The sequence below is a fragment of the Phasianus colchicus genome, chromosome 12, assembly GCF_987193195.1.
Source record: "Phasianus colchicus chromosome 12, bPhaCol1.hap1.1, whole genome shotgun sequence".
In the NCBI taxonomy this organism is placed as follows: Eukaryota; Metazoa; Chordata; class Aves; order Galliformes; family Phasianidae; genus Phasianus; species Phasianus colchicus.
The window spans coordinates 4,465,104-4,478,097 of NC_143447.1; the positions used below are offsets into that span (position 1 = coordinate 4,465,104).

The 12,994-nt window shown below is 42.7% G+C and overlaps 1 protein-coding gene across 1 annotated transcript; it reads right to left on the bottom strand.

Annotated features, from left to right (window-relative positions):
- Nucleotides 1-1,264: 1,264 nt before the first annotated feature.
- On the bottom strand, nt 1,265-10,405 carry LACTB (lactamase beta). Its single transcript, XM_090148706.1, has 6 exons — nt 10,166-10,405; nt 9,914-9,980; nt 8,238-8,428; nt 7,562-7,907; nt 5,718-5,883; nt 1,265-3,373 (listed from the first exon to the last, which is right to left on the bottom strand). Exons 1-6 carry the CDS (start codon nt 10,403-10,405, stop codon nt 2,830-2,832), a joined length of 1,554 nt encoding a protein of 517 aa, XP_090004832.1. The 3' UTR covers nt 1,265-2,829.
- Nucleotides 10,406-12,994: the final 2,589 nt, after the last annotated feature.

The window sequence follows — 12,994 nt, forward strand, 5'->3', positions numbered from 1 at the left end:
TAGTCACCTAAGTTGCTCTTAGTTGACCAGTTTTCTATACTTAATGCCAATGCATCAAATAAGTGGCTTCACACGAAAGATGACAGCAATACTGTGACTTGGCCATTGGTGCTAAGTCAGACTGATGCCTTGTCTCCCCCATTTCTGCTCTCCTCCTACCTCTACCCAACACAGAAAGATGTAAGATTTGTGATTAAGTGCCATATCAGAGAAACTTAGTGACGCATTTTGCTACGTGTGTTGGAAGATGAAATGTAAACTTCCTAACATTCTCACATTTTACATAGCTGACTGTAGACCTTCAGAGTCTTAAGTTATAGGATGTAAAAACTATGTGGTCTTTGCATACAGAAGGCTGGTGGCTAATCAATCCACCAGGGGAGTGGGATACTGTCATGAATATCTTAGTGTTAAACGTATCTTAAGACACTTTATTATTCACTTTCTTACATACTTCAAACACTTGTATGTCCAAAGGAATTCATTCCAGGTTGTTGGTGGTAACCAGTGATAGAACCCAAGAGAGCAGCAAGCAGCTGCAATAGGGGAGGGTCAGGTTGGAGGTTCTTCACCTAGAGGACAGTCAGGCACTGAACAGGCTGCCCAGGGCAGTGCTCATGGCACCCAGCTTGTCAGAGTTCAGGATGTGACTGGATAACTCTCAGACACACGGACTGATTTTTGGGTGGTCCTGTGTGAGGCAGCAGTTGGACTCACTGATCCTTACGGGCTCCTTCCAACTCAGGATATTCTATGATTACTGTCTGGTCATACATAGGCATAATACAAGACCTACCCCTTCTGCATGCTCAGTTTTTATCTAAATTCTCTCACTACGGTCAGCTAGTGAAACTTGTCTCTGAAATACACAAAATGGTTTTCAAGAATGTTAAATGCCATTCACAAAATAAATGTGTCATAATCCTAAAGTAGCAGTGTTACTTTTTAGGGTTTCCGTAAGTAAAACATTTTGTTTTGTGAACTTCTATTCACATATTCTTCAATTAAAGCAATGCAGAACTACTTACCTACTCTTGTTCCCTGTGGAAAATTGGCAATGACTTCTGCTGCTGCACGCTTAGCCAGCTAGCAGGTGCTCAAGACTTCAAAAAGCAATGTTGCCATTGTAGGTGTTCATCTCCAGAACCTCTGTCTTGAATTGTCAAACAGCATTAAAGACCTCAGTGAGTGTAGGTGAATATACTGCCTCACCACATGAGCTTGTTCCATCACTCATGAATATGGAAGTAAATTTTTTCTGGGCAAGAAAAGCCAAGCAAACAGTTTGTAAGCTTTTACTGTTTTAAGGCACAGTAAATAATAATTATAAAGAGTCCTAAAGCAGCCCCCTACTGCCAGTGCAGGTAAAGCACTGACACCTCAAGTAATACATTTCTTCATTTGTCAGACAAAAAATATTCACAGGCATAATGGTAACAGAGCTGACAACATGGCACTGCATCACGTGGCAAGTAGCAGTATGATGTTAATACTAAAAACTCTAGCTCGGGAAAGATGAAGGTAAGGCTACCTTCTTTCAACTGTAACTCAAAACATTTTGCTCCTTAAATTCAGAGGCAGAACTGCTAAACAGTGCAGGGACTCGAGCAGTAGAATTCCTTCTGCAGGATGGTTTGTTTCATCTCAACCTGGAAATACTGCCTGATGTAACCGCAGGGAAGTGGAATCTTGGAGATCACAGAGATCGTGCACGCCATGATGGAATGCATCACATAAACATAATCAGCTGTTACTGTGTTTCTATTGAAAACATGAAGATTAGATACTGCTTATTTGGAAGTCTGCCAGAATTTCTTGTTCAGTGCAAAAGTAATGCAATGAGGTAGATGTCCGAAATAGAAAAAAGGATGGTTTGGGGAAGACAAACAAACAAAACCTCAAAGTGCATCGGATTTCTACTACTGGCTTTGAGAATGGACTTGAAATTTTACTGAGTTATTTTAGTTCCTAATTCCTGAACAAAAGGAAAATCTACGTTCCAGAATACAGTGCCATTTCCAGCTGTTGGCTACAACCACTGCTACCAAAGCTAGCACGTGTTTCATCCAGCAGTAAGGCTGTCTGACAGCTCACCGTGCTGTGCTGCTCAGGTACATGTGAAATAACACCTTTATTTCCACAGTACAGTAATGCCAGGTTTTATGTCTAACAAAGAATGGCGTTGAATATCAAAATAAAATTATTTTACACACATGACTCTATGCCCTTTCTTTTCCAATTCTTAGCAATACACAACTCTGACAAAAATGCACTTGATGGAAATCTTCATCCCAGAGGTAGTTTTGTTTTTTGCTTTTTAATCAAATTTTAAAAAAGTTGTATGTAAAAACACAGATTTTGTCAACAGTAAAGTCATCTGATTTTACTGTTTTCACAGATCTGAACTGAGAATAATGAATTAGGTCTTTTAACAGTTTAGCACTGAAGGCAGATAATCTGCTGTTGTACTCAATAGGAGAAAGCAAACCTCTGTTTGTTCGGCCGCTGTTGTTTTGTTTTTATTTTTTGAATGTTGGTCAAAAAACTGGATGAGGAAAAAGCCTCGCTACTAAAATGATAATTTACACATTTAACACAGGAAGTCAAATTTGCTTGTTACATTCTTCTTTCCTGTAAGGAACTTCCCTGAGAGATGAATTCCAGTACACTTAAACGTGGCACCACTAGCAGAATTTCAGTGAAGTGTTGATGCTTTTTCCTCACCTGTCCTTTGGGATCTCAGGGCCCAATTTGATCTCCGTTTCCATTTGTTTTTCACGTTCACTTACTCAACTTATTTCAAGTTCAATTATTCATCTCTTTTTTTTTTTAATCTATATATTGTGCCTGTTTTTCTTTATCAAATTCCCTCGCAATCTTTAAGGCAGTGCTGTTGAGGGAAACAGATTGCATATTACAGATAATGCTAACAATTACTCCTCTAGGTGGTGCCACTTCTGCAGTATCTTCAGCATCAGAGTCCAACTCCTCAGGAAGAATCAGGAGAACGCTGCTTGCACCCACTGCACCACCTGTATGAGATGCATAGTGCCTCTGCTGCCTGCAAAAGCCATACTGTTGTTTTTTCTCTACTACAGCCCAAGCCATGGCATATTTACCATCCCTGTCCCACGACACTTCAGTTTTTGGCACTGGGGTCCACATCATTGCAACTGTGTCTGGTTTCAGGTACCCAGGCAGAAGCTTCCTATTATTGTTTCTAAATTGTCCAGCTTGGTAACTGTACAACAAGGCATTTCCAAATTTCAGAAGGTCACCTACTGATGACAGGAAGCCTCCACCAGCCCACTTGTAAGAGTTGTCCACATACGGTGCGTTCACCAGACGTCCCTTTTTGTTGTAAACGTAACACCTAGAATTCAAGAACATTCAACTTGTCATCTCAGATATTCTGAACAACTACCTTAACAGGGCAATCTGAGCACGTGTGAAATTGTTCTCATGAAAATGTTGTCTTGTTCAAAATATATTTTCCTTAATTAATTAATTATTTTATTTATTTGAGAAAAATCAACACAAAAATTCAATGGAAAAAAAAAAAAGGTTAGAAGCTTCATTTCAACAGAAGCACCAATCCTTCTACTTATTATTAGGGCACACTAAGAGTAAAGGCAACAGAACAAGAGACGGGACAGAAACCTGTAGATCAGCCAGCACAGGACTTCTCTCAAATCCCTGTACTAGATTTCAAAAGTGTTTCAGGAAAGAGGAATCCTGCTGCTACCCTGCAGTTATCTGAGACCCAGCTGAAACTTCACCAAAGCCTTACAGACTATTCTGAGCCAGTAGCTTCCATCTGTGATTAACTTCTCCCCTTGCTCCATTAGGGTTACTACATACAACTCAATATCCTGAAACTAACAAAGCAAGCAGGAAAGAGAGTCTTGCAAAACCTGTCATTAAAATACAAAATTAAAACTACCAACTGGAATTGGTATAAATTCCAGTTGGAATAAAGAACACAACAGCAGCACAGGCAGAGTTATGCTTTTGAAATGGTACACTCATGAATGGGTGCATTTCATACAGCAGATGAAAAGCACTGTTGCATATCTATACATTCTGATGAATTTCAAGCACAGTAAATCCACAGACTGCTTAAAGAGCTGTGGAAATGAATCACATGAAGAAGAAGGAGAAGAAAAGGAGAAGAAAAAGAAGGAGAAGAAAAAGAAGGAGAAGAAAAAGAAGGAGAAGAAAAAGAAGGAGAAGAAAAAGAAGGAGAAGAAAAAGAAGGAGAAGAAAAAGAAGGAGAAGAAAAAGAAGGAGAAGAAAAAGAAGGAGAAGAAAAAGAAGCAGCAAGCCTACTCTAGGCATTACATGCTGTACATGCTTTTATCCTCTATCTGGTCAACATGTATACTGGCAAATATTTAGGGAACTTCTGAAAGAGCCAATACTGAAAATCGAGGCTGAAGCAAAGAAAGATAAATGGTCCAAGACTACTATCAGCTCTGCTGGTAACCTGCATATCTCAGTGTCCCTACACTCATTTTTTCAGTCACAACATAACTCGTTACAAAGATGCTGAATGCTTGACTTGCAGCTCTAAAAAATATCATGAAAATGTAAAGTTTTAAGCTTTTTTTTTTTTTTTTTTTTGTCTTAGTGAGATACAGCAAAAGCAAACCATTAAACAAACCACAACTTCTCAGTACTTTTCAGTCTGAGACATCAAGCTAGCTGTATGTGGAGGCAAAAACCATCACACGAGCATCCTAATGTTCCTTAAATAAGCCATAAAAAGACCATGAAACAGCACCTGTCCTAATTCTTTTATCTCTGCCATATTTCAGTTTATAGACTTGTTTATACACTTGCATATCAAAAGGAACTTGACTACAGCAGCCTGATAATCCACAAGACCACTAGAATCCAGATCTACAAATAGCTGGAGAACCTCTGAATATTTGCAAGCAAAGTAACTACACAAAGCATCTTAGAATACAGCAGTAAAGCTACCCTTGAAAGATTACCAGCTGCTACTGTTGTTAGCAACAACACTATGTAACAACAACATTTAATATACACTCACACACAAGTACTATAAAACTTGGATCCAGTACGTTCATACCCACTTCCACCCTTTTACAGCACTTTGAAACCCACACTTCTAAGTTGAACCTCATTGTTCTGAGGCCTGGTCTAGCATTAAATGAGGAGGTTGGTGACCCTGCATGTGGCAAGGGGTTGGAGATTCATGATCCTTGAGGTCTCTTCCAACCCTGGCCATTCTGTGATTCTGAGGCTTGCCACTAACCTGCTGTTGTGATTCAGTTGGAATTTTTCTCCTGCAAAGCAACTTAAAATGTGAATCAACAAATCAGCCTCAGAGCTCATCCAGGTGGCTCAGTAAAATAAGGGCAGAGATAAGAAACTCAGTCCTTATTGCTCTGTTTTCCCCAATTTACATTTACCTGCTTAACTGTAACCAACCTAAATGCAAACTCCTCAGTCACCCCCACCACTTCTGCCACCATACACACAATTATAACTGCCAATCTTATTTCTAGCTCTGTAATTTCACATTTATACAACAGTGTCATGTTGACACAAGATCATAAGATAACATGGCCCACTCCATTTAAAAGTCTGACCAAAAAAGAAAAGTGCACACACTTAATTCAGCTGGCTCAAAGACAAAAAGAGCAACGAACACCACAGAAGCAGCAGAATAAAATCTCATTCTTGCTTACCTTGCTCTGTTATATATCATTGCTTCATTGTCATCCAGCACAGTTGACAGCATATCCAAGTCACGGAACATTTTCAGCATGTAATCTGTAAATTTTTGCCCCGAAACTCTCTCCACAACAGCACTAAGGAGGGTAAAGCCATATGTTGAATACAAGAACTGGCTACCTTAAAGAAACAAAGAGCACAAAGAGGGGGTTGAAGTCAGCTGCGTGATGCTTGAATGGGAAACTTATGGGACAACATTTAAGTAATCACAGGTGGAAATCAAAGTGCATACAGCAATGTAAGGACCTCACTCCAGTTTTAACACCATGTAAGTCACAGAATAATGACAGTGGGTCCTAGGATTTGATGTGAGGCAGCAGACAGGCACTTGCAGGTAGCTCTGAGAATGGCTGTAACACCATTTTAGGACTCTGCCTGTACAGCCAGGATTCGTGCCAAGACATGAGGACTCACACTTAACATTTTTTTCACAAGATTCACCACACCAGTTCTAACAATAATATCTGGATTTGGAGTGCTGCAATACACCATGATATTAACTAGGAGATGCTGACATACTGTGACCTGTTGGTGTGTTCATACCACAGAAATTATGACACAAGGGTAGTTGTATTCACTCAAGATTTTCCAGGGCCTGAGTCCCTTTTATTACTATGTCAACAGTCCTTTGTTTTTAGTTCTACAGCATCCTGGAAGATTTTGTCAATAGTAACATGTACATTATTTTAAACATTTCCTAGTGTTCATCTTCTCTGGTGCTAACACCCTTTATAAAACATGCACTTATCAAGAGACAGTTTTCAATGAAATGCCTCTAGTCAAGACAGATCCCTGACTCCAAATGTCACCCAGAACCTTGCAAGATGGTTGGGTTTTAGATTCTACTGGTTGGCAACCCTGCCAACAGCAAAGGGGCTGAAACTTAATGATCTTTGAAGTCCTTTTCAACTCAGGCCATTCTATGATTCCATGATTCTCCCCCTTCCAATCCCTTTCTTCTTACATGAGCACTCTTCACTGTTTATCAGCAGTACATATCATCTGCCTATTAACCTCACTCATTTAGAACTCACACTTGAATCTTTTCAATCTCCTCTCCAGAACTAAATGTAATTCCTACAATAAACAAATGTCAGCAATTCTATGGTTCCATGGTTTACCAGTACAATTTTTCAGCTGTGTCTGCTGCCTCAATAAAATTGCTCTTGGTGCATTCCTAGAAGGCTCGGAGCATGAATACAGCAAGCTGGTGCTTGCTTACAAAATGTTTGGTAGAAATAAATTTGTTATAATCTGCTTTAAAATGTTTCATCGGCATTTAAATGCATTACTCAGAGCACCGGGAGAAAAGTCTGATTTCTACCCAAGGTCTCATCTCCCCATCTCCTCTGCAACATCTGGGATTCTTCCTATTACTTTTTAAGTCTTATCTCCATCCATCACATTTTGAACCTGCTTAGTTATGCTGCAGATACACCATTAGAAGGTACTCATTTAAGCAAAATTCTTAAAAGTCAGTGCATTGATTAAGGTATCTATACAAGATAAATAACAACAATTGAACTGATAGAGTCCTGATTAGTTTAAGCATTACAAATACTGGCACTTGAAGACAACTACACGACTGGACAGTTTGTGCAGGTCAGCCCAAATATTTCTCCAGCAAGCTTTCAGTGGAGCACAGGAAGAAAGTTACACAACAGAACAAAAACAGAACACACAAACACTATTTATGGGATGCTAATGAATATAAAGCTGTGCTGAATACAAAGCAATTTGAAACAACAACAGAAATCACCAGAAAGGTTTGCCTTGGTCAAAAGCAGTAGTAACTCACCTGGTTTGAAGAATAAGGGATCATTTTTAAATATCTTCAGCGATTCAATCACACTCTCAAATTTTTCCTTCAAATAATACTCTTCGTGTTCAAACTCCTTGTCTCTCCTGCCAGGTTTTGAATTTCGGTTTTTTACTTCACCTTCGTGTTCCTTCCTTGGCTTGCCAGAGTCAGTCTTTTCAATGCCTTTGCCATCTTTCTCTTTCTGTTCTTTATCTTGGCCGGATTTTGTTAGTTTAAGTGCTCTGTTTGCCTTTTCCTTTTCTTCCTTTACTTTTGCAATATCTTTTTCGTAGTGACGAATCCCACTCAAGTGTGAGACTAACAATCTTGTGGTAATAGTAACCTGGGTAGAAAAGGACAGTGGGAGCTCTCTTTGTTAAAAATAAAATGCACATCGATTCACGAGAAAGTAAAACCCAACACGAGGACAGAGATGGAAGACCTTTTAAACGCCATGTACCAAAAGGAGTTAAACTACATCAATAAACACACATTACACACTCTAAAATTGAAGATCCACACTTCCAGTGCTGCTTTTTCAAGCATCAAACATCAGCACTTGTCTGAATGGTTTCTGGTGTGTTACAGGACAAGGCCATACAACAGCTGTACATACACAGCTGTGCAATGGCAGGAACAAAACTCAGAGTGCTACTGCTAAACAACCACGTACCTTTTCACCCTCGTAGACTTTTTCTGGAAATTCAGGGACGTATTTCTGCACTGGAGCATCTAAGTCCAGCTTCCCCTCTTCCCACAGTTTAGCAACAGCCATCATGGTAAGACACTTGCTAATACTGGCGATTCTCATGATGGTCTCTGGCTTACACATCACACGATTCTCTACGTCAGCATAACCCAAACCTGTAAAGAAGTAAAACCACACTGGGAGATATTTCACACAGAGACATGCTGAACTTTTTGCAAACTGCTGGATTTATTGGTTCCCCAAAACGTTTTCCTTCTAGCTGAATTGAGACGTGAAGCAGTGGACTGTGCTTCTGCTTCACTTAAGCGAATAGCATTTTAATTTAGTAGGACAGGTTAATTAAACCCCTGGTATTAACCAACATCAACCCAAATTAATGATTAAGAACACAAAAAAAAACTTTAATTAAGATTGAAGATTAAACCAAAACTTACATTCCTGTGGCCAAATATTCACTGTAGAAAAACAAAATATTATCTAGACTGTAAAATAACTGTCCAATGGTCCTCAATGCTCTTTTATTACTCTAAATTGATGTTTAAAATACTGAAGGGTCTTATTTTGCCAGTACAGAAATTAAGAAAGGACTCATAGCAATCACCTATACTGTAAAGATTCACCAGACAGTTCTGTTACATAGTTTCACAATCTCCTAGCATGACTTTAATTAAAGGAAAGTGTAAGAATCTCAGTACCAGTGTTTTCCTATGTAAACAACACATCGGTCTGGCAACAACAACTGGAATGAAGGCAGTATTACCAGACACTCCAACTAGCCTTCAATTTGAGATGGGTTTGAAGAAGCTGAAGGTGATGCTTCAGCATGAATGCTATAAAGTGCAATAGTTTTCAGTAGGAGCACTTTTGTGACACCTGAAAGCAGTCAGGCTATGCAACACTGTAGCCTAAATGACTCAGAAACAAAACTCACCAAAAAAAAACCCAGAAGTAAATGACAACAGTTGCCCAAGACCATTTCTTTTTTAATTTTACACAGAGTTGTGCAATGGAAACACCAGAGTACATCTGAACGCAGATGCTGTACTCCTAAGGAAAACACCTCTCAATTCTCTCAAATTGCTCTCATCAGTTCAGCAAGAAAGCAGAAGGAGGGAGGAGGAAACACTTCTCACATCCCTGCTGCCTTACTCCAGGCAATGCTGACCTTGGTACCCGTGCACGGCACTGCATGGACAGCTCTAGCAGGGCTGATGCTCCCACTGGTGACTGTCCTGCTATGGGGTCTGGCAGCCAGGGTGACAAACCACCACCCAGCCACAGGTTCCCACACGCACCTCCCTGCGGGTCAAGGGATTCTGCACCAATCTCATACAGACCTCTGCTTTCCTGGTTAGATATGCTGAGACCAGGCAAAACCGTCGGATTTTGACGCTGAGTTCACAGCACTACAAAAAGTAGCAGAGATTCTGCTACTCAGTCCTGCCACGATGGAAGACAAACAGCTTCGTGCACGCATAACAATTAATCCATTCCAACAAACCGCACGGGAGCAGCTGCTAGGGATTCCCGGAGGCAAAGGCGTTTGCCGCGGAAGCACGGCGTTGCTCCCAGGCACCGCCTGCAGCCCGAGGCACAAACCGGGACACAGGGACACAGCCGCGCCGGGACGATGCACCGACCTTCGGACCACACCTCCCTTCCATCCACAGAAACTCCGACCAGGATCCCTGGGATGCCCGCTTCGTCCTGAAAAACAAATCAGACGACACAAAGGAGAGTCTTTAAGGTCCGCCAACAGCTTTCCCCGAGCTCCGACCGCGCAGAGCAGCGCCCCGAGGACGCGCAGCCCGGCACCTCCGAGAAACACCGGACTGCGCGGTCCGCGAGCGGGACGCACAAGAAGAAGGAAAAAAAAGCAGGCAGCTCGGCACCTTGATCCGCCGCAGCAGGTCCCGGCTCCTCTCGATGGCCGCTCCGAATCCCCGACGTGCCGCCGCCTCCTCCGGCCCGCCGCCCCCCTCCTCGCCGCCCGCCGCCGCCGCCTTCACGCCCAGCGCCAGTCCCAGCGCCAGCCCCCAGCCCCAGCGCCGCCCGCCGCCGTTCTCCCCGCGCCGGGCCGCCGCCAGCCCGACCGCCGCCACCCGCCGCACGGCCCGCGCCAGCCCGGACATGGCCGCCCCGCCGCCCCGCCCGCCAGGCGGCTCCAAGCCGCTGCCGAGCGCTCGAACCGAGCCCCGAACGCGTCGAGCGGGAGCCGCGGCCCGGGGCTGGGACACGCGGCGCGCAGTTCCTTACGGACGTTTCGTTCGCCGGTGACAGTTTTAGTCACGTTCCAACAGAATCACAGAATGGCCGGGGTTGGAAGGGACCTCAAGGATGATGAATCTCCAACCCCCTGCCACACGCAGGGCCACCAACCTCCTCATTTAATGCCAGGGCCCCATCCAACCTGGCCTTGAACACCTCCAGGGACGGGGCATCCACAGCCTCTCTGGGCAGCTGTTCCAGCACCTCACCACTCTCTCTGTAAAGAATTTCCCCCTGACGTCCAACCTAAATCTCCCCTCCCTCAACTTCAAACCATTTCCCCTCATCCTGCAGTTATCTACCCTTTCAAAGAGTTGATTCCCCTCCTGTTTGTAGGCTCCCTTTAGGTACTGAAAGGCTGCAATGAGGTCACCCCGCAGCCTTCTTTTCTCCAGGCTGAACAAGCCCAGCTCCCTCAGCCTGTCCTCATAGGGGAGGTGCTCCAGTCCCCTGATCATCTTCGTGGCCCTCCTCTGGACCCTCTCCAACAGCTCCCTGTCTTTCTTGTACTGGGGGCTCCAGACCTGGACGCAGTACTCCAGATGGGGCCTCACAAGAGCAGAGCAGAGGGAACAATCACCTCCCTGTCCCAATTTCAATTTCAGCCCTTTGTACATCCACATTTCTATATCAAAGTGCCCCTTGGCTGCCGTCAGTCTCACAGCAGCAACACATAACAGAACGTTGGTGGGAAGGCTCAGCCTCTGCTGCCATACCACCAACATCCTCCTCTGATGTCGTGGGCCAACAGAATAAAATAGGAGGCATTACTTTTGGAGCACAACTTCTGTATCTTACTTGTCATATCTGTATCCTGCTACCCTCAGTGGCTCCACTGCTGTGTGGCAGGGATGTGAGAACAAGGTGGGCAGTAGCTTTCGCACTGTTGTGCAGTGCTGCAGCTCACCACCAAAGCAACATGCTCGTCCTGCTGTTGGTGGCCAGCAGAATCTGCAAACACAGGGTGCTTGGAAATCGTGAGGAGTCATTAATATTTCCTAAACCACAGCTCCTCAAAAAAAAAAAAAAAGAAAGAAAATTTAGAGGCATTTTGAAATTAACCTCACAACTTCTGTCAATCTTCCTCCGTTGCTGCAAACATCTCTGCATCTCAGCAGCATCTATCAGACGTCACTATGCTGCTCCTGCTGCTGTGCCCACACTTTGACCTCAGTCTTCTCTCTGTAATGATCTCATTTGCTTTTCAGTTCACTGTGCAAAAGTTCTGAGGTGATATGCTCCTCCATTTAACGTTTCCACTTCAATCGAAAAGGGGTAAGGTTTTTAACACAAAACCATGTAAGGTTCAAATGATAGGAAACATGTGATGGCTGCTTGTACTCCTCTGACAGAGGGTGTGCTGCTGAACAGTTCTGCCCTCCATCCTACTGAGTAGCACGGGCCCAAGCAGAAGCTTGCAGGCTGAGTTGGAGGGAAGGGGCTCCCAGAACTTTGGGAAGCGGCAGTGAAAGAAGTTTAAAATCTTCCTTTGTTCTCTTTGTTTGGATTTATTTGGAGCCAATTGCACGTTCCGTTAATCTCTGGGTTTGTAAGTTTTGTAAATACTTAAAAAAAACCCCTAACTTCTAGATCTAAAAATGCTGGGAAAAAGCTGAAACTGTCAAAAGTAATTTCTCTGCCAGATAAAATGAAGAAAAATAGGAAAGCAGCAATAAAAAAAAAAAAAAAAACAAAAAACATTATCTATATATACAAGGATACAAAGGAAACTGATGCTAAAGAAGAATACAGAGCAAAAGGCTGATGGCTCCCTTGGTCACACTTGCTGTTTTTGCTCTTAGTAAAAACAAATTATTTCTGAATTTGAAAACATGAGGAATATTGGATATAGACAGAAATCAAGCTCTGATGTCTTTTTTTTTTTTTTTTTTTTTTTTTTCAGAAGCATTTTCATTTACTCAAGAACCAAGAGAGAGGATTCTCTCCCTCTGGTCCGTGCATTCACACAGTAGGTGGCAGTAAGAAACTTCATCAGTTGAACCAGTCAGCAAACAGAATCCACTGCAGTTGGATCTCTGTTGTCACAGTGTTACTGAACCCAGCTGAGACCACAGCCTCCTCAGCCTGATCTGTTAATTGCTCAGTTTTGGTACTACAGCAGTTCTCAGGATATTATTATTTGTTTATCAAATAAGATAACATCAGATTATTACACATATTGTTACATCAGCAGTGCTAGGGCAGTTACACCCAGCCAAAAAAACAGGCACTGCTTTTCCAAGATGTATGTAAACGTGTTACTTACAGTTTTATGTTAATGCTTAAGTCCTCTCTGTTTCTTTCGTTGGTGGTGGTGGTTCTTTTTTTATTTTTATTTTCTCTAACTAAGCTTGTAAGTAGGTGAATGAATTCTCCAATAACTTAGCCCACAGACATCAATCAGGAACCAATCTGGAAACATGCAAGATGTCTGCAGCAGGAGAAAAAGTTGC